The 21,948-nt window shown below is 46.1% G+C and overlaps 2 protein-coding genes and 1 long non-coding RNA gene across 15 annotated transcripts in view; 1 reads left to right on the top strand and 2 right to left on the bottom strand.

The window, feature by feature from the left end:
• Positions 1-9,092, top strand: part of PTPRE (protein tyrosine phosphatase receptor type E) — a 180,948-nt gene extending 171,856 nt beyond the window's left edge. For 12 of the 13 annotated variants that reach the window (XM_021943850.2, XM_031651995.1, XM_021943840.2 and 9 more), the window contains 2 exons: positions 1,543-1,678; positions 6,086-9,092. In XM_021943850.2, the coding sequence (XP_021799542.1) occupies positions 1,543-1,678; positions 6,086-6,160 (211 nt within the window). In that variant the 3' untranslated portion in view covers positions 6,161-9,092. The remainder of the gene's footprint in view (positions 1-1,542; positions 1,679-6,085) is intronic. The other variant, XM_031651993.1, reaches the window with a different exon arrangement.
• Positions 7,689-12,489, bottom strand: LOC103887820. Its single transcript, XR_652061.4, has 2 exons — positions 10,873-12,489; positions 7,689-9,129 (listed from the first exon to the last, which is right to left on the bottom strand). It is a non-coding gene; the product is annotated as an uncharacterized LOC103887820 (long non-coding RNA).
• A 2,041-nt stretch (positions 12,490-14,530) lies between these two features.
• MKI67 (marker of proliferation Ki-67) overlaps positions 14,531-21,948 on the bottom strand; it is a 29,764-nt gene continuing 22,346 nt past the window's right edge. The window contains 3 exon segments of the mRNA XM_003904414.5: positions 14,531-15,899; positions 17,868-18,311; positions 19,184-21,948. Of these exon segments, the coding sequence (XP_003904463.2) occupies positions 15,834-15,899; positions 17,868-18,311; positions 19,184-21,948 (3,275 nt within the window). The 3' untranslated portion in view covers positions 14,531-15,833.

The raw sequence follows: 21,948 nt of genomic DNA, 5'->3' as shown, positions 1-21,948 counted from the left end.
CAGAATGCACTTCAGAGGGAGGAGTTGGGAAACCACTCAAACACACATTTCCATGTGCTTTTGAAGTCATCAAAAATTGCCAGGCAGAGCTCGGAGGAGCACACTCCCGGACTTCAAGTTCCTGGGCAGGTTTTGAGAGACTGCCTGGCTGGGCTGCTGTGCCTACACCCGCCCTCTCCCATTGGCTGGGATTCCTGGCCATATGAGGAGTCCCAGCTGGGATTGTAGCCACGCTGGTCCTGTAGCCTCAGCCTGGCTCCCAAGTCAGGCCCAAAGGCAGAGGGACACCGGGGGCATGTGGGACACCACTTAATCCGCAGATGAAGGCGTGAAACACAGCATTCCCGAGGGCAGATGCACAAATCTGGCCAAGCCCACGGGCCGCCCACTCGCCTGCCTTCTGTGCCTCTGTGGTTCTGATCCTGCTGTACACTTCTGCTGGCAGGGACCTTGACACCTGGCAAGGTTCTTCCAAGCAGGAGCTTGGGGTGTTCTATCCTTAGGTGGTGCTAATGTGCTCCTAAAACTGCAGTTCCATTTCTTGTCTCATACCAGTGGTGCCCACCCTTTGTGACTGCCTTTCACCCCCACCCACTGTCCCACCCCTTATAGCTGGCAGAGCTCTCTCCCTGCCTGGACCTCGCCGGGGTGCACTCCTGGCCTGGCCAGTAGGTGGAGCACACACCTCGGTTTTTGGTTTTCCTGGCGCCTTCCAAGTAGTCATTTAGGATAAACTCGAAATGAGTTCCATGGGGCACAAGAGATGCAGAGGTGTACAGGATCCCACCTGTGGGAAGGCAGATGTGGGACTGATCATTGCGGCAGGTCAGAGGCCTTGGAATAAGCCCACGCGTGAGAGTATGGAGCATGGAGGGCAGCCAGGCATCTCCGGAAGACCTGCTGGAAGAGGCCGGTCCACCCCACCTCCTCCAGCCCAGTACACCCGGGCTCTCCTACCAGGGCCTGGGCTCTGCTCTTGTGGGGTTTGTCAGCAAATGACCATGGTAAATGGAGGTGACTCAAATCGGCCTTGCTGGGAAGTGTCAGTTGACTGTTTCTGCTTGTGAATGTCCTTAAACTGCCCCTCCCTTTCAGCATCAACCGACACCCCCGGCACAGTAAGGAGGGGGTATGCCAGGATTACCTCCTCCCTAGACCTGAGCTGGGAGGGTTTGCATTTCTGACAAGTTCCCAGGTGCCAACCATGCTGCTGGTCCAGGGACCACACTTTGAGAACCATTGCCCTACACAAGGAAGAGGGGAAATGGTGACACTTGCTTAAAAACTTGTCACTGGTCCTGACTCATTTTATAAAATATTGGTCTACTGTAATTAGGGAGGTGTTTTAGGAATTTTACGTTTGCTAAATCTTGCTCAGAAGCTAAGCTACATACAAATGATCTGAAAAAAATTCAGTCAAACTGAGATCATTTTCAGCGATTGTTGCTTCAGTGCTGATATGCAGGGGTTGGATGTCAGCTCTCCGTTTCTCATCCCCAAGTGCAAGTCGGATGATCTGCATTAAGCACTTTTTCTCTGCAGTGCCGGAGCTGGGCGAACAGGTACATTCATAGCTCTCAGCAACATTTTGGAGCGAGTAAAAGCCGAGGGACTTTTAGATGTATTTCAAGCTGTGAAGAGTTTACGACTTCAGAGACCACATATGGTGCAAACCCTGGTAAGAATCTGAATAAGGATGTTACCAGAAGAGTGGAGAATTATTTCATGTTGTATTTGATACATGTTTCATTAAAGGACCTTAAGTACATGGGGGAGGTGGGAAGGTAAAATTCCCAGGGAAAAGGGCCAGCTGCAATGTTTCGCAGTAAACCTCTGCAGAGCCCTCCTTCCTTGGGTTCTCTAACTTGGGTGTCTTCTGGGCAAGACCCAGGAGGAGGGGCCTGTCCACCAGTTTCAATGTCTGAGACCACTTGGAGAGACGCACTGAGGATAGGAGCTTTTGTCTCAAAGTGAACCATTCTGCGAGATTCCTGTGTGCACTGAAAAACATACTCTTATCAAGTTCAGAAGCAGCACTGAAATTTAAAATCCTGGTACCTCTCATTTCAATGTTATACTCGTCCATGTGGCTTATTTTCCCTGCCTGGGTCTCACTCAACCTCAGATACTGTCCAGGGGCTGCAGGAATCCCTCTAATGTATGAATACTTTTCCCCGTACATTCGCTTTCATTTCAAGGACTCCTGCTTTCTGGTTTTCAGAAGCGATTCCTCCTCACCAAATACGACTATAGTTCCTGCCACTCACCCAGCGAGTACAATTTTAAAGCCTGTTACAACGCATCCTTTTCCCCAAAGCTTCCCACTTCAGACTTGTCCTCCCTGCCTGCTCACTCTCCACACTAACAATCCTGGCTCACCCAAGCCCCTGTGCATAGAGAGGAGGGAGGGAGGCCCTTCCACACCCGCCTCACAGCAAAGCACAGCGGGAGTGAGGACACCTGAGCTGAGGGCGGGTCTGTCCATCCACACCCCGACTGGGCTAGAGCGCAGTTCTCCACCCTGACTGCACAGGAGACCCACCTGGGCACGTTTACCGTCTTCCATTGCCCAAGCCGCCCTCAAACCAATTAGGTGGAATCTCTGGGGGTGGGATCCCTATATTGAAAGACACCCCCTACAATGTGGTCTCAAAATGAATACAGGTTTGAGAGCCAGTGGACTAGAAAGCTGGGTGCCTCCTGGGTCCCTCTCCCTCCTAAGTCTCTGCCGTCTGTGCCGGGATGGATACCTGGGTGGCTGAAAAAGATGGGAGAAGCAAGGCACCTAGGGCTCTCCTGCTGGTCCCGGAGCCCTGGCCCCAGCACTGCCAGTCCTTGAGGGCTCTGGGAAGAGGCTGGAGGCCTGATTCATGCCTCCTGGAGGTCATGCCTGCCTCTGATAGTCCACACTGCAGAAATACACAAACTACAACAGTTTTGCAAGTGGACAAAGTGACAGACCATGCCCAAGAGAGGTTTTAAATCAAAATAACAATAGTAATTAATAAACACTTAACACTTAACAGGTGCAGTGGCTCACGTCCATAATCCCAGAACTTTGGGAGGCCGAGGAGGGCGGATCACTTGATCTCAGAGTTCGAGACCAGCCTGGGCAACATGGTGAAACCCTGTCTCTACTAAACATACAAAAATTAGCTGGGCATGGTGGCACATGCATGTAACTCCAGCTACTTAGGAGGCTGAGGCAGGAGAACTGCTTGAGCCAGGGTGGTAGAGGTTGCAGTGAGCCAAGATCGTGCCACTGCACTCCAGCCTGGGCAGCAGAGTGAGACTCCATCTCAAAAAAAATTTAAAAAATAAATAAATTAATTAAATAAAAAAGACTTAACAAGAACCCCTCAAAAAGAAATCCAGTTTTGAAACTATGAGCCAGACTCTCTGGTTTCTTTCCTGTTGTTAATTTTACGCAGGATTCCCCAGGCAGTGCAAGTGGCTTTCGTCCTGCCTGCCCAGCCACCTCAGTATGAAAGAGACAGCAGGTGTCCCTGCAGAGATTCGGCTTCCACTGTCCTCCAGATTCACAGCTGGACTCCCTCGGGGCTCTGTGAACTTGGACAAGCTCCTTCCACTTTCTGGGCTTCAGTTCCTTTCTGTGGAAAATAGGGGTGATGGTGTGTTAGAATGGTTAGATGGTGTGTTAGAATCACTGTGTGAAATTTGCTTTAAGTACATCAGGGGCTCTACTAGTGCCTGGCCTCTGGGACGTGCCCAACGACCTGTAGCAAAGACCATTTCTCTAAGCAGCAGCATACAGAGTTTCCCTAGTCTTTTTGGGGACTCACAGCTCTCATTAATCTGCCTGGTCTGGTCAATATATTCTATTTTCGAGACCATCTAGCCTTCAGGTGTCCTCCCGTCTCAGCTCTGCTCTTCCTGACCCCAGCTTGCCCCTCCATGCTCCCTGACTGGGAAGCTGCCCTCAGATGTTGTGTGGCTGTCACCCATGCTCTCTTGCCTGGTAACAGCTTGACAGAGCACTTTGCAACCTGACTTTTAGAGTCAGGGTCTAGTCCAATGCCCAGCCCATGGTGAGGGCTCCAGAGCAAGTGGTGAATCAGCAAACGAATGAGGGAGAAGTGAGTCACTAAATAACCGTCAGGTGTTGGGCGCAGTGCAACCAGGTGCCTTACAGACGTCTTTCTCATTTCATCTTCACCAGCTGCTTGCCCTTGTGCCTGCTTCTGTTCACAAGGAGTGTTCTGCAGGCACCTCCAGTTAGGACAGTTGAGAAGCCTGCCCAAGATTTTCAAGTATTAAGTGTCAGAATGAGATTCAAACTCTATCTGACTCCAGAAGGGAAGGGCTTAACTAGTACTCTATGCTGCCAGACCTCACATTTGGCAGGGATATTTTAGCAAAAAAAAACACAGGCGCAGAAACATCTTTGAATAAAGAGATGATGGCTGACATGCAGGTTGATTTAGCCCTGCAGGTGGGCACAGTGGCCCCAGAACCAGTTTCCAATTGCTGAGCACTCAGGGAAGACTTGCTTCCAGCATCCTAGGTAGGCTTTGGTTGGAACTGACATTCCAAAGGCCGCAAGTACATCTGTTTTCCTGGAGTCTGTGGCTTGACCAGAAATGTCTGTCTGTGACCTGAGGTGTGGCTTGTATCATCCCAGCACACTCCAAAGTACACTTCGTCCATCACTGGCCCCAGTCACTTGTACTCAAGACAACATGGGATGGTCAGCAGTTAGCTGCTGTGTTTGCTATGAAAACAGAGTAATTAGTGATCATCTCCATTTCCATCCCAGACTGAGCCAGCTTTGATATTCAGTCGATGTTGTTTTAAGTTGATATTCGGTTGATGTTGCTTTAAGTTGGAAAAGTCGATGTTGCTTTAAGCTGTTTGCCTCTTTAAAGAGAGCCTGTATATTTATTGAGAATTCCTTCTAGGAATTCAATTCCTTTTCCTTCTGAAGGCTGGGTGATCAGCTGCGTGTCTTAGGAGCCAGAAGTGCGGACCCTACAATCTGGTCTTGGCTCCTCCAACAACTTCATGCAAATTTAGGAGCAAAGTTTTAGGCTCACCTTTTCCTTCTCTGGAAAACCCAGCTCCTTCCCATCCTGGCCAGACCGGGACTCAGGAAGGGCTAAGCTAGCTGTTTGGCGTCTTTCCATCCAAAAGCATTTAGATATTTGTTCACCGTGTGCTGAGAAGAGCCCAAGTCGAATGTGTTGGAAAGAAGCAGGGAGGTGCTGAGGACAGCTCTTGGCCTCTCCAGTTTCCCAAGCCCCTATCCCAGCCCCAAGCTCAAATATCTCACCCAGGGGTCTGGGAGGACCAGCCTATATATAAAACAATGTCCTTCTTGTATAGTAAATTTAGGCTTTAAAATAATCTAGATGTGCATTTTATTTAACTTTTATAGATTACTTTCTTACTTTATGAAATTTATCTGGCAATGTTAGTACTCTGATTTTTTTTTTTTTTTCTCTTTCTCTCTCTTTTTTTGAGACAGGGTCTCACTCTGTTACTTAGGCTGGAGTGCAGAGGTGCAGTGGCACAATCTTGGCTCACCGCAATCTGCCTCCTGGGCTCAAGGAATCCTCCCATCTCGGCTTCCCGAGTAGCTGGGACTACGGGTGTGTACCACTATGCCCAGCTAATTTTTCTATCTTTTTTGATAGAGATGGGGTTTCACCATGTTGCCCAGGCTGGTCTGAAACTCCTGGGCTCAAGTGATCCTCCTGCCTCAGGCTCTGAAAGTGCTAATATTACAGACGTTGAGTCATTGCACCTGGCCTGGTTCTTTTTTTTTTTTTTCAATTCAAAAATAGTTGTTTTCCAGTTTCAATGTGAAAGCTACAGACATTTTACTCAGTCCATTAAATACACTAACTTGAAATGTTAATATACTGACACATTCGATGTAGGAACATAGCTTTATTTGGAATTCTTTATGTGCCTAAAAACCAATTATGATGTGCATAAAGGTATACGGTATTTTAATGAATAGTCACACTTATTGATGCCTTGTTTTTGACTATCTCTCCTGATTAAATTAATCAAATATATTTTTGGGAATAACATTTTAATGTGTCCTTGTTTGTCTTTTCAGGAACAGTATGAATTCTGCTACAAAGTGGTACAAGATTTTATTGATATATTTTCTGATTATGCTAATTTCAAATGAAGATTCCTGCCTTAAAATATTTTTTAATTTAATGGTCAGTATATTTTGTAAAAATCATGTTAATTTATTTCATAGTTGACATTAATATCTTCCCTAATTTCTTTGTATATATTTTGTTATGCCTTAAAGGCCACCTGCTATAAAGTTGTTAAATCTTAAATATGCTTTTAAAAAATTGGAATAATGTATTAAGGTCAAATAATATCTCATAAAATATATATTTCTGCTAATATTAGTAAATATATTAATTTTTCATTAGATTCATATGGTTTAATTTCACACATTCAACACCTTTAAATGTTGTAATCTTAATATGCGAAGTGTGCCCCCGCAAGATACTAAACACAAAGCTCATATTAAGAAAACAGTTGAGGACTCAGAAGTCAGTTAAAAATGCACTTTCCTAACACTGATTTCACAACCCCGAACAGCAGCATTTTTGGAAGGCAACCTGTTCGTGATGATACAATGTAAATGGGGACTTCTGTAAAGTTCTCAGTTCCGGCCCATGTGGTTTATCTTTACATTTTAAAGATGAAAAAATCTTTACAACCTGAATCCAGGTCTAAAACACACTAGAGTAGCCGGTGACTATAAGTAATATTTAAAAATGCTGTGTCTACACCATCAAGACTGTGTCTATACCATCTTGGCTGGATGAGAAGAGATGTAAATGCCGGGTGGTCCCATGGACCCGTGGCCTTGGGTACAACAAAACCAGCCATCAGAGTTGCACCCCGAAGCACCACCTGCTGTCCGGCTGCCTGTCTGGCCCAGACAACCCTCAGAAAATCAAACCAGCTGCCTCTCCCATTCTCCCCTCCCATTCTGCCACAGCAGCCTGTGCTGCTCCAGTGCTATGCCTGGAGGCTCAACACGAAATGTCCCATCCAAACGTTCAGATGAACTGAGCATCTTACACACGTAATACAGACGAGCACACATTGGGATAGAAACAGTAGAATAACCACAGGCAATTAAACTTTAAATTTTCTGAGCAACATTGTGGTATTTAAACATTTCTTGTAAAAAGCTAAGATTGTTTGTAAGAAAAGAATCCCTAAAATCTAGATTTATACCATTTTTTTAAAGTCCCACCTTTCAATGTTTAATAAAAGAAAAAGAGAAATCCTTAATCTAAAAGCTAAATTATTTTTGAATGGAAATACTACTGAGACCATTGACCCTGGATAACAGTAACGATCCCATTGCCAGATAAGATTGGCTGATGGGGGAAAAAAAAAGAATGGGTGTGAATGTACCAACATTGAATTTTATAGCAGTTATCTTTCTATGGCCATTAGGTACCTAGCAGATGAGCACAATATAAACAAAGAGATATCTGGCCTACCTTACTACTAAAAGCATTTAACACGTGCATTTTTGGTACGTTTTTTGTTTCCTAAAAGCTATATAAAGGCCTTATTTGACATTTTCACTGATAACTGATCGCACCCTCGTGTTGCAGTGTTTGTCCCTATTCATTGATGGTGTGTGCAAATGCAACCCAGGACACATTATTGTTCCATAATAGGCTCACAGGGAATCAAGCTTCTCGCCCACTCCATGGCTCTGAGCCCCATCCAAGGGCAAGACTTGGTGCCCAGCTGGAAGGACGAAAGCGCACTTCATGACCGCCATCCTCACCAGCTGCACGCCCGGGCTGCACACTGCTGAATGTGCTCTTCTCTCCTTCTCTGTACAATGATTCAGCATCTCGGTGGAAGAGGAAAATGGAGCTTTTTGAGGTTCACCAGGTCCCTTTTGTTTTCATCGTTAAAATTCCAAACCCAAAGCCTTTTTTTGACTGAAGGAGAAGAGAGGGAAGTAAGTTTCTGTTCAGCACCTGAACCTAGAAACAGAGCCAGCTTGCTACAATGAAGGTGACATTTCTCTGGTCATTTGAGAGTTTGAAGTCAAAGTAGAGGGGCACAGGCTTTGGTTCATGTCTAGGAGCCCTCTGTCAGAATCCTTGAAGCCCTTTAATGGTCTAACCGGCATCTCTTGTATCAAGAAGTACCTTTAAGGTAGACCTTTTCAGGGTGCCCTCAGGAAAGGGCCCTGCTCACGTTTTATCCTGTCCCCTTAGACCAACCCCAGGTGTCCGCTGCAGGGGTTCTGCCTGTTCCCAAACCTTTTCCATTTTCCATTCCAGGAACAAAGGAGAAGCCACTTTCCCCGGGACAAAGGACTCTCCCTTCCGCTGTCCGGGGCAGCATTCCCCTTTAGAGGGGAAGTCATTACAGTCTCATGGCCTCTACCAAGGTCCCAGTTCACACAATCTCCTGGGCCTTAGGGCAACTCACACTGGGGGAATCAACCCCTGGGGGACTCAGTATCTTCTCCGTGCAACCTGGAAAGTTCATCTCTTCTTTCCTTCGGTCAAAGAAAGTCCATTGTACATAACAAAACAGCCCCGAACAGCCCAGTGCCGACACCGTTGTTCCTTTCACATTTTCCTTTGTTGCATGCAGTTGGGTTCAAATGCCAAATAGTGATTAGAAGACGACCATTCTGATCTGTGTGTGATCTGGTCACTGTGTGACTGCCTTTATGGTTTCTCTCCATGTGCTATACGAGTGAAGAATGCATACCGGTGTTTCAAAAGGTATTTTTACGTGTTTTTAAACACTTTTTAAAATGAGCCTGACACCTGTGTTTCAGCATTTGGAGACATACCCATGTTATTCTTTTAAGTGTATGATTACGGATACTTTTTCGTTTGTTTAACCAAGTTGTGTTTAATTTATGTGCAATCTTTATAATATATGTATGTTATTACAGTTTCAACGATCATATTTTCTTTGATTACATTTATAATTTGATCTTGCTCTGATTATAATGCCAGTGAATGTTGCTGAATTCTTTGTATATGCAAATTGCAAGATTTAAACCATTCTGATGCAAGGATAAACCTTTACTTTGATTACCAGCCTGTGTCTTTTCCTTCAGATCTCTTACTTTTATTCCTGTGCAAAAAAAAAAAAAAAATTGCCTGCTATAAGATGGAGTTTGCTGTTGTGGGCCCTTTTGTTACTGGTTTTTCCCTATGAGTCTGTGGGTCCCAATGTCCCATCCTAGACAAGCAGCGTCCACTCTGCTGTGGATGTGGTCTTGGCCCTTCCCCTGGGGTAAGCAGACCTGAACATATGAAGGTGCAGGCACAGCTGGACACAGTGGGGAGGGGCAGAGGGATCCAAGGAAAAGGAAGTATGGAAGAGGCATAAAGAAAGTCACCAACTGGGCATTCACCAGGGGCCAATGAACCCAAATAGCACTGCCTGAGACCAGTGCCTCAGAAGGAGCTGAGGTCTGCAAAAGTGCACTTGCCAGACCAGCCTCAAAAGCAGCTCCTATCAACAGAAACACACAGATAGGACACTGAGTGCTGAGGGACCTCAGGAGAGACAGGCAGGTTGCCAATGGCACCGATGAGTGTGTGTGTCTCAGCAAGCCACTCAGAGGAGCATTACTGAGAGCACACTGGGAACTCCACTCTGCAGAGATGCTCCAGGGGTCTCCCCGCATCTCATGCATGAAGGAGCAGGATGCTGGAGCGCTGACCCACAGCTCTCATCCACCAGGTGAAAGGTTGGTTCCAGGGCTGCCAGCTCCCTGGCACATGCATGCCCCACTTGTGGGCCTACTGTTGCCAAAATCAGAGGATCGCCCAGGGACAGTGACACACAACATCCAGGCATCTGCTGTGGTCACCAAGCTCCCAAGCTTGGCCTCTAATGGCTTGCATATTGGGCGTGGCAGCTGTGTATCAGTGAGGAGCAATGTTCATCCCAGGGGGGCCTTGGGCCATCTGCTGGGTTGCTGGGAGGGCAGCTCCAGGGCTCAAGACAGCCATGCCCCAGCCAGATCTCACACTGCCACCACCACATTCAGTGCCCACAGCTGGTCTCCCACTTGGCCCAGGGTCTAACAGAGCCAACTGCCTCTTGTCTCAAAGGATGGGGCAATACCAGCAATATAGGGAGACATGTTTGTTACAAACATTCAAATCAAACAAATACACCAAGAGCATTTAGCCCGTTTCCTGACTCCTCTCCCCATCTCATTCCATTGATAACTTTGGAGTACATCTCCAGACAACACTCTGCAATTTAAATCTGTATAGTTCCAGAAACATATACATTGTTTGCTTTTATGAACAACAGTCAAACTCCTGGTATATCATCAAATCCAGGACTACCATTGTCAAAATCACTTTATGTTCTGCTAAGAAAGCAAGAATACTGCCATTTATTCCTGTAAGATCCCACCAATTTTGTGATAATCCTGATGTTAAGGAGGTTAATATGTGAAAGCACTGTATGTTACAAGTGACTAAATCTGCCACATATGGGCAGTTTTGCAGATGGCCCTCTTTGGTCAACATCCTGCCTGGCCATGTCAGCACTTACAGAGCTACCTACTTCTGTGTAATGGCTGCTGGGCATTCCACAGTATAAATATAACGAAGTCTGTAGAGTCACCTCCACCTTCCCAGTGACAGACATTAACTTGTTTCCACGCTGCAATTCTATAATTCAATTGTATAATGAATACTCCTGCATTTGTGTATGTTTGCTAATGTGCAGACTAGTTCTATGGGAGAATTCCCTAGAAGTGAAGTTTCCAGGTCAAAGGGCATGCACATTTTAAATTTAAGTAGAAAACACCAAATTGTCACTTCCAAAGGATCTTCCCAGGCACCAACTCACCAACAGGGCATGATGGCGTTGTCTCCCTAGAAGTCACTCACCCAGGACATTAGCAAACCTTTTAGTTTTTGCACACCTGAGAGGCAAAAAAAAAATCAGACTTCATGTGAATTTGCATGTCCCAGAGTTCTATTGGGTTGAGCATGTTTTCATACATGCGTTATTTATGTTTCATCAGTGAAGCACCATTCAGAGTTTCATCCATTTTCCTCATTGTGCCAATTGAGTTTTCCTTGTTGGTTTATTGTCAATCTTTTATTATTATTATTATCTTGTTTATTGTCAGTCTTTTGAAAACACGGGTACTAACCCTTTGTTTTTCCTATTATAACTGTGCCCCTTCTGTTCCTTTATCAGAGCGTCTCTGACAGCTGTTTAATGTACTTGCCAGGAAGCAGCACCAAGTAATGCACCGACACTGTCACCCGGCATGTTGTGGCAACATCCTAGTCTCATCTCAAATAAGACTCTGGGCTTCTTCCAGGGATCACACCAAGTTTCAAGAAACACTTCACAGGATCAGGTTCCCCTCCAGAATTCTAGGCTAAAGGAGCCCATCTGTGCCTTAGAAACCAAAACCTGTTTCCCTCTTGCATATGGACCAGCAGCCTTTGCTATAAGCACTCAGAGGCCCCGGCAGAGGCTGGACCGAGGTGTGAGCTTCACATTTGGCTCTGCTCTGGATGCTGAGGTTACATGACAGTGCCCTCCTTCTGAAAGTAACACATCCCCACTCCATCCAGAAAAGCCCCATGGATGAAAGTTATGTCATCCTGATGTGGCTGCGTTGCCACCTGCAGGAGTGTCTGCCAATAACCGTGCACCTGGAGGTTTGTGTCACCGAGCGGCCAGCATGTGGCTGAGGTGTGGGGTTGCCCCTCCTTTCCCAACCACTGAATCCTGTCTGAGGTTGCCTAGAGCATCCTGCCCTCACTGATAGCCCTTTCCTGAGCAAAACCTCCCTCAAAGATGCAAACGGACACCATTCAGAACAGAGGCCAACAAACACAACAGCGGTTCTTTGGGGCCCTTTTGTGGTGAGCACTAATGCTGTGATTAGAGAGGATATCTGAATGAGCACGGAAAATCCCAGTGGTTTTTCAGTAATCACTATTAAGATGAAAGCATAAGCACATTATAACAATTAGCCCAGAACGACTATGATAGTAACAATCAACATATTCACTTCATTCCTCTTTTCTTATTTTCAAAATATGTATTTTAGGTTTATAAAGTGAGCCATATACACAAATAGTTCTCATTCCATGAGCACCTATGTGCTGGGCCCTTTATATGGGTATTATCTGTACAATATCCTCTCAAGGGCTGAGAAACAGAGGCTTCCAGAGGATATGAAACTAGACCAAAGTTAGGTTGGAGGTGATAGAAGAGACAGAATTCCAACCCAGGACACCCCTATGCTGCTGTGGCCCTTCTAAATTCAGCCACTCTGCGTAACTTGCCCTTTCTTTGAGCTGTTATTAAACAACACTGTGGCACATTAAAAATACTTGAGAAGGCCACGCATGGTGGCTCATGCCTGTAATCCCAGAACTTTGGGAGGCCAAGCTGGGCAGGCCAAGAGTTCAAGACCAGGCTGGGAAATATAGCAAAACCTTGTCTCTACTAAAAATAAAAAATTTAACCAGCATGGTTGCAAGCGCTTCTAATCCCAGCTACTCAAGAGACTGAGGCACGAGAACTGCTTGAACCCGGGAGGCAGAGGTTGCAGTGAGTAGAGATCGCACCACTGCACTCCAGCCTGAGAGGCAGAGTGAGACCCTGTTTCCAAAAAAATGAGAGAAAATCATTTAGTTAAGTAGCTACAGTTGACTTTATGGAGTCGCCGTTTGCCATGTTGACTCTCAATGACAGCCCAGGATGTGGGCTGGGGCCTGACCCCTCTTCCCTGACCAAACTGACCACTGAGCATGGCTCTCCCTCCCTTCCTCCTCAGCCTCTCCAGATGGTGAGGAGCCCTAGATGCACCCACCTGCAAACTTTTATCTCACTACAACAGAAAGACCTCTTCTTCAGGACTAACTGACCTACTGCAGGCTCCTGCCCTTGGAACTTGCCAGCAAATTCACTCGCAGGATCCATGTCAAATCAGGGTTGCCAGAGGAAAGTCAGGGCATGTATTTTCATCTGCTGACTTGGGGCTGCCCTGGGTCAAATCCCCGTCCCTCAACTCAGCACCTCTGTTCCAACAAAGCAGACACGGCTGTGGTTGCAGGTAGTTCTCGAAACACAGCAGGCCATTCCTGCAGGACTAAAAGTGGCTGTGATGACTTATTGGCCAAGAGAGAAAATGACCATCCAGTCAAGTCGTAGAAATGAAAATGGAACGTAATGAACCAGTCTCTCTTACACTGGCCTGTCGCCCCACCCACACTTAGTTTCTTTCCCTACTCTCCCTATAATAAAAATACCGTGGGTTTTAAGACCATTTCATCACACACTTTGTTGGGCATCTCCTGTGGCTGGTCACTGGGATACAGGAACCAGGAAATACATAGTCGGCCCTCATGAATGAACAAAACTTACAACCCCAGGAGGGGAGCCAGAAACTCAATTAGTGGTTTGGTGTCCACAATGCTACGTGCTACAAAGAGGTACAGAACAATTTCAGGCAAACTACGAACCTGCCCCAGCCTGGAGGACAGGCATGGGGTGAGGTAGCCCACAGGCAGGAAGCCGCCCTTAAGCTGAGTTCAGGACTGGATGCAATGATCTTGGTGGGGCCGGAGTGAAAGTTCCAGGCAGTGAAAACAGCAGGGAGTGTGTGCTGGCTGGGGATGCCGCCAAAGGCAGGCAGGAGACAGTGGGTACAGTTGAGTAAGAAAGCTCAGGAGAGGCTGGGGGACCAGATCGCACAGGCCCTGGGAGGCGAAAAAGTAAAAACAGCTTCTATTTATTGGGAATGTCCTATCACACGGAAATTCACTTGGAAACTGAAGCTCAGAGAAGTTACCATGCCATGGTGGGAATGGGTGGGTATTTGTTCTCAAATGTAGTCAGCCCAGGGCAATGGGCAGTATTTGTCAGCTCCCTCCCTCCCCACCATACAAAGTGAAGGAGGGTTGTGTAGAAGTGGTGTTCATCTATTAAACACAGCGGTAGCCCTTGAATGAACGTTTCTAATCCGTCAACAGCCCTGTAAAATGAAAACCACTCTTAGCATGCTCTTGAAATACTGTACTTACCAGGGTGAGAAAAGGTGCTGACACACTTCAGCAAGATTTCTGGTTAGAACTGAACTCTAAAGGATTTTTCTACTAAACAAAATATTCCACTCCACAGGCATATGGCTAGATACAATTTTTCTCTATGTAAGGTTCATAATTACTACTAAGTCTGAAGTGTTAGAACAACTTGATCATAGCAACATTCCTACTAAAGGTTTTGAAGTTGGCCTACCTAGAAGGAAGCATTTATGCCTCACACCTTCCAAAGTGCTTCCGCTAAGAGCCGCTCCTCCTTGAATACCCTCCCCTGTTCTGCCCTGGCACAATCCCCGTACTCTTTGCAGCCCTGTGAAGCCCTTAGATGTCCCCTCCCTGCCCTTCTATTCCCTCCCTCAAGCAGAATGTCATTCTCCCTTATGATCATGGACGATGCTGTTATAACACTATCATGGCAGCCAATACAGCACAAGTCAGTACCACTGATTTCTGCATTCATTCAGCGAATATTCGTGTCACGTGGCTCCCCGCCAGACACTGGGGAGACAAGCGTGGAGATGGGGGTGCAATGACCACACAGGGCACTTGCTGGGGGACAGCTACCGTCTGGTGTGTTATCCTCACCTGCACCTGGCAAAGTGGGTGAATGGGGAGTCCAGACAGGTGACCTGGGGGATGGTGGGCCATTCTCTGATTTGGGGAACACAGAGAGGAGAGGGGACAAACTGGAAAGTAAATGGAGATGAACAACAGTTATGTCTACAGGCCTGAAGCTGGAGAAAGATGTCTGAGCTTCAAAGGAGATTTTGGAGGCAGCGGCTCACAAGGAAGCGATCCTGAAATCGTGGCTGAAGGGCTGAGTGCTCAGTCCCTCCAAGGACGATGATGCTTTTCAGAGTACTGGTGTCACTTCCTATACCGGCTGGCATTGGGCTGTCAGGTAGAGTCAGAAAGAGAACAGGCGGGAGCAGAATCAGTAAACTTCTGAAGCTTTCAACGACAGGGAAGCTGGAGAAGATGAGGAGCCTGGTTGATGTCATGATGCGCCACAGCCCGGGACCCTGAGATTCCGCAGGTGAATGTCTCAGGTGAGAGCAGTCCTAGTTAGAAAAGTATTCCCGAGAGACAAAGGCAAGCCATGAGTCACTCCTTACAGAAACTCACTCTTGGTCCCTAAAGATGTGCTCACAAGTCATTCTCTAAAGCACTTTATTTTCAGAAAGGACACCAAAAATAGGACTGTCCTGTGCAGATGTCCAATTGCCTTAATGTGGGGAGCAAATGCCCTGGGCCTAGCCATTGGAGACAGATCTTAAAAGCTCCATTCATCGGTGCACTCACCCTCTCATTCATGTTTACCAAGTGCCTGCTCAGTGCTGGGACAGACGAGCATAGATGTTCCTGCCATCATGCCCTGGAGGACACAGGCAAACATTTAAACAATGACAGTGTGGCAAGGGTCACAGTTAAGGCTGCTGTAGGGTGGCTGTGGGTGATGATAGACCTCAAGGCTTCATTCTGCAAAGCTGAGAGCAAAGCATGGTCCAAACTCCTTCCCAAAGCCCCCAGTGTTCAACTGTTCTCAGTCCAGGAGCCCAGCAGTGCTCCCAGTGGAGTTTACGAGGCCGATTCAGACCCAGCAAATCCAAAGTTTTCTTCCCTTAAGCAGATTGACAGTCTTACTTACAGAATTCACTTGTAATTTATGACAAAAACTGTACTAGAACTTATCACAAAACTAACTTTATTATATTTTTCCCAGTTCGATTTTTTTTGTTAAATATCTTCACTGTCCCGGTGACTTCTGGTTCTTATTTTCTTGACGTACACAATGTCCTCAGCCTGTGTGGGAAGAAAAAAAAAAAGATCTCTTAAGTAATCTAAACACCCATTTTTGTAATCGACCTCCTCTGCAAAACGTCAAAGGCTTACTAGGTATTATGCTGGTCCTTAGTTGTAGAAAATGAATGTTGAGGCTGGAAATAAGTTTTAAAATATATTCCATTAACGTTGTTTTTCTTGACTTAAACTGCTTTTATTATGCAGTTTACACTTAAATAATGTGATCTTTTCATACAAAAGTTCCTAATGCATTTTAAGCTAATACATAATAAAACAAAATTTCTTCATCGATGCTCACATTTTCACAAACTAAAAAATGTCACTCAGAAAAAGTGAATCTAACCAGGACTAAGTCTTTTGGGTCTTCTAAACCAAGCAGCTCCCATAGACAGAACTATCCCCAACTTGCACGCAGGGGACCTGCCTTGGCCTTCACTCTTGCAGGAGTTCTCACCTCTTGGCTAAGGGGGAGGGACAATGGTGAAAATCATGGCTATAAGCTTCTTACTGGAAAAAATATGTTATATATGCATTTTCTAGGACTACCGACACCCACCGAAGAACTCGGCAATAGAGGAGCATGTATGTGTTGGACGTCTCCTGGGTGCCTGTGTGTGAGAAGAGGCTGGAACGCCCCTGGCAGAACACACCGGGCCTGGCTCAGCCTTGGGCCTGGTTGCTCTGTGTTTAGGAATCATCCTAGTTAAAAGATTTGCTTTCACCCTTCTTTTGTTTCATTCTGATGAAGCAGCACCTTCCAGACTGAGAATTTGGTGAGCGCCTAGAGCCTGTGTTTTATTGTAAGACTGGACGGGTGAATGTGCTCACCCACATCAGCTGTTGCATCCCTGGTGTCCCTGTGGTCTCTAGGACCTTGTCTGGCACTGTCAGATGTCTTCTGCTTCCAGCCTGCCCCAGAAGTAGTCTCTGACTTAGGACACCTGTGTGGGCATCAGTGTCCTTGTTGAGCCTCCCCTCTTCCCTCTCTGGAACAGTCTATGGGCATCTCCCCACTAGGACTTCCTGCCCACCATCCAGACACACAAGCCCTCTGCCTCCACTGGCTGCCTGGCTATGCAGCAGGTATTGGGGAATCTTTCCTCTTCTTGGCAGTTGGAGCTTCCTAATTTGTGCTGAAGGTCTGTCTGTACTTGCCAGAATTCTGTATCTGAAGAGGTTATTGCTACATCAGTTTTGTTTGCTGAACTCAGAATATGGTAGTTTTAGGTCCAAATTTTGTGTGTGCTAAGAATTACATTTATACCACTCACAAACAGGGAGCAATTCAACCTATTTTTATTTTAGCTAAACCAAGTATTCCCCAGAAGAACACTAATGGAATCTAATCATTCTTATCGATTTGTCCACATGCTTGTAATTATGTGTGGCTAAACTTGATGTGATTTCAGTAGCACTTAAAGCTCATTAGCTTAGATAGTCTCTGGCTGGAGGAGGGTTGGAGGGCAGAAGCACTCCCCACTGATCAGGAATTCTCACATAGTCAGCGTGTGTCTCAGGGCCACCCCAACCTCTGTTCCTTCTACCTTTCCAAAGAATTCCTTGGACATTTTTCTGTTTCAATAGTTTGGTGTTTTTTGGGGAGGGGGGAAGAACTTTTCTGTTTCAATAGGTGTTTTTGAACTACAGAAAGGCTGAAGACAGCTACCTGCAATTGTATCATGAGGTACATCATAAGCAGTCAATTAGCCACTAGACAAATTCCTTTTCTTTCTGAAGTCTTCATAATGTGAATTTGCTATTTGAAGTGGAATCCCCAAAGCAGACACAAGAAAATATAACTAAAATGACAAAACGTATATCTTAGGATAATGCTTCTTCCATGAATGTAACTGGGAGCTGGCAGAATGCTGTTGAAAATAATGCTTTTTGTTTGCCTTTGCAACCTTGGGCAAAAAAATACATCAAAACACTGTCTCTTTTAAAAGCAGAAAACAGTACACGGCTTACCGTCTTTGGATTTTCTGCACACCTCTTGACACTCCGCGTTACTCTCTGTGCAGATTCGCTCTCCAAAGAGCTTGCTGCAGACTGGCTTTTCATCTTTCTTGATCTCAAACACATGGAGTCTGAATTTCCTGCTTCTCCTTTCCCTTCCTGATTCTGCATGAGAACCCCTGCGCTCTTCTGCCCTCCGCTCTCCTCTGCCACCTTAGGCTGGGAGCTCTTATTCTGTCTCACAGACCTCAAGCACCTTTTGTTTTCACTGACTTTGCCTCGAGATATGGGTTTCCGGGCTCCGTCATCTGGATTCTGAATGTCCATCTCTGGGGAGGTCTTCATGGGCTTCATTTCATTTCTGTTTATTTCTATTCTTTCTGCTAATACCAGGACCTCAGTTATTTGCTGTTCTACATCAGTCTTATTTTGGCGTCTGGAGCGCAGGGATATTCCCTAAAGAAATGAGAAGACGTCCACAAAATTCCAATAATTAGTAAAACAAACTTCAAAATTCAACAGGGAGAACAATCAACAACAGTAAACTAAAAGGAGAAATCATTTGAAAATTACACAATGATGAATTTTCTAAGAAACCTGTCATCTAAGATAGTCAAGGTAATGCCTTGGTACTTTGTTCCTATGGAGAAATGACTGTCTCTGCTGACAAATTATAAATAAGGCATTCAGGATAAATTTCAATAACAATGCCTAAAAGGACATATATCAAATCTAATTTTTACAGTTTATAGAAAGAAGCTCCATTATTCATTCATTTACAGAGAGTAAATGAACTCCTATTCCTTTAACCATCACTGCTAAGGCAGAATAGGAAATTACCATTTCTGGAGTTTCCCCGGATGCAGCAGGAGCCTCTCTAACAGTCCAGACAGTTTCCCCCTTCTCAAGAATACACACTCCCTATCGATATTGTTCTGATAGTTAAAATAGTGACAGAGATATTATTTTTAACCCAGCCCTAGTCTTGGTGACAGTATCTGGAACATAGAACTGAACCACCCACCTATCCTCTGATCAATTTTTCAAACATTTGAAGATGAACATTACTCATTTGGCTCTTGAGAAACTCTTCTAAGTTTGCATTAATCATTTTATCATTTTTGACTCGTTCTTTTCCCAAATTAGTCTGTTCCCTCTATAGGTCCCAAGAAGATTCTTTACCATGGCCTGCAGTTGTTCACTGTGTTAAATGAAACCCATTTGGGAAATGATAACCACTTATAACGTCAGGTTACATGCAAAGTATAACACAGAAACTGACAGCTATCCAAGATGATATTGGGTGATGCTGTAATACTTCCTCTCACCTTATTTTCAGGGACCGAGTCTTGTAATTTGTGTTCCTCTTTGTTGGTTTTCATGTTGTTGCTGTTCAGCTCTTCCACAGGTTCAATTCTTTTTGCAGAAGTCCTCAAACTTCTCTTCATGATGACCACTGGTTCCGGTGATTTGCCTCTCGCCCTGGGAGCAACCCTCTGCTTCTTGCCGGCTGGCAGCTCCTCCGCGATCTCCTCCGGCGCAGGCATGCAGCGCAGCCTCTTGGTTCCTGTGGCGCTTCCATCTTTGCCACCTCCGCTCTCGAAGGGCAGTGGGGGCAGGGAAGTGTTGCTTTTGCTTTGTGATTTTACAGGGTCTATGGTACTTACCAGGTCTCCCACGGGTTCTACTTTAGGGGCCCGAAGAACTCTTCTGGATGTTTTTAGAGGTTTTCCACTGTCAGGTGTTTTCTTTGGAGCGCTTGTAAAGCTATCAGCAGCACCATTTGCCAGTTCCTCAGTGTGGCCTGGTGTTGGAGAGAGCTCTTGGAAGCTGGCCAGATCTGCTAGGGGTTGGGCCTTTTCCTTAGGTGCTCTTGGCCGTCTCCTGCTGCCAATTACATCTTCTGCGTCCAGCTTCTGCTTTGCAGGTTGCTTAAATGCTTTCATGCCTTTGTCCTCACCTACCGGCTCTTTGTCGGTGTGCGCGGTCTCCCCTGATGTTTGTGTGAGACTGCGGACTGCTAACAGCTCCTCCTTTACTGCTACTTTCTGGGCACGTGTCCTGGGCCGTCTCTTTGAACTTGTTGCAGTGTCTACTAGTTCTGGTGATGATTTGCAGGGTATTTTAGTGGTTTTGTCATCAGTCATTGATTCTTCGGTGTGACCTGGTGCTGGGTCTTTGAAGTCAGCCAGGTCTTCTAGGGCTTGGGCATTTTCCCTGGGTGCTCTTGGCCGTCTCTTGCTGCCAGTTACACTTGCTGCTGGAGCCAGTGTCTGTTTTGCAGATTCCTTCAATGCTTTGATGCCTTTATCTTCACCTACTGGTTCTTTGTCTGCATCCATGGTTTCCCCTGATGTTTGTGTGAACTTGACTGCTGAAGGCTCTTCTTTTACTTGTACCTTCTGCACACGTGTCCTGAGATGCCTCCTTGTGCTTGCTGTGGTGTCTACTACTTCTACTGGGGGAGATTTGCAGGGTATTTTAGTGGCTTTGCCAGCAGTCAGTGGTTCCTGAGTGTGGCCTGATGGTTCAGAGAGCTCCTTGAAGCCGGCCAGGTCTTCTAGGGGTTGGGCCTTTTCCTTAGGTGCTCTTGGCCTTCTCCTGTTGGGTTCCTCTTCTACTGGGTTCGGTTTCTTCTTTGCACGTTGCTTAAATACTTTGATGCCTTCATCACTTGCTAATTCTTTGTGTGTGTGTGTGCTTTGCCCTGAGGTTTGTGTGAGCCTCTCAAGTGCTGAGAGCTCCTCTTTCACTTCTTTCCTGAGACGTGTCTTGGGGTATCTCTTTGTGCTCGTGGCAGTGTCTGCTGGTTCTGCTGGGGGAGATTTGCAGGGCATTGTTGTGTTTTTGTCAACAGTCATTGACTCTTCAGTGTGACCTGGTGCTGGGAAGAGCTCTCTGAAGCCAGTCAGGTCTTCTAGAGCATTGGCCTTTTCCTTACGAGTCCTCAGCTGCCTCTTGCTACCAGTTACTTTTGCTGCTGGGTCCAGGATCTGCTTTGGAGACTCCTTAAATGCTTTGATGCTCTTACTATCTCCTGTTGGCTGTGTGTGTGTTTGCGTAGTCTTCCCTGACGTCCGTGTGAGCTTGTTGACCGCTAGGGGCTCTTCTTTCATGTCCACTTTCACCAGGGATATCTTGAGCCTTTGCTTGGAGCTTCTTGAGGTTTTGAATGACTCTGGCTGTGGAGATTTGCATGATACTTCTGTCATTTTGTCATCGGTCATTGATTCCTCAGTGTGACCTGGTGTTTGGAAGAGCTCTTTGAAGCCAGCCAGGTCCTCTAGAGCCTCAGCCTTTTCCTTAGGAGTTTGTGGCCGTCTCTTGCTGCCAGGTAAATTTCCTGGCAGGTCCAGATTCTGCACTAGAATTTCCATAAATGTGTTATTTTTCTCATCACTTACTGCTGGTTTGGGTGTGTCCATGGCTTTGCCTGCTGACGGCGTTAGTTTCCTGAGTGCTAAAAATTCTTCCTCTACGTCTGCTTTCCTAAGACTTCTTTTGGGCTGTTGCTTTGTGCTTGCTGGGGTGTCTGCTGGGTCTGGTTGTGGAGATTTGCAGGGCATTTTGGTAGTTTTCTCATCAGTCGTGGGCTTGTCAGTGCCTGGTGTCTGGAAGAGCTCTTTGAAGCCAGTCAGATCTTCCAGAGGCTGGGCCTTTTCCTTAGGAGTTTGTGGCCGTCTCTTGCTGCGAGGTAAATTTCCTGGCAGGTCCAATTTCTGCACTGGAGTTCCCAGAAATGCTTTCATGTCTTTCTCATCACCTCCTGATGGTTTGGGCGTGTGCATGGCTTTCCCTACTGACGGTGTTAGCTTCCTGAGTGCTAAGAATTCTTCCTCTACATCTGCTTTCCTGAGACTTCTCTTGGACTGTGGCTTGAAGATTGTTGGGGTGTCCACTGGGTCTGGTTGTGGAGATCTGCAGGCTATTTTGGTAGTTTTCTCATGAGTCGTGGGGTTTGTCAGTGCATACAGTGTCTGGAAGAGCTCTTCAAGCCAGCCAGTTCTCTAGGGTTGGCTTTTCTTAGGAGTTCTCGGCTGCTTCTTGCTAACAGTTACACTTGCTGCTGGGTCCAGTCTCGTTTGCAGTTTTA

Source organism: Papio anubis, chromosome 11 (genome assembly GCF_008728515.1).
Source record: "Papio anubis isolate 15944 chromosome 11, Panubis1.0, whole genome shotgun sequence".
NCBI lineage: Eukaryota > Metazoa > Chordata > Mammalia > Primates > Cercopithecidae > Papio > Papio anubis.
The sequence above is the reverse complement of the archived record's forward strand: the minus strand, read 5'-3'. Positions and strand labels throughout refer to the sequence as shown.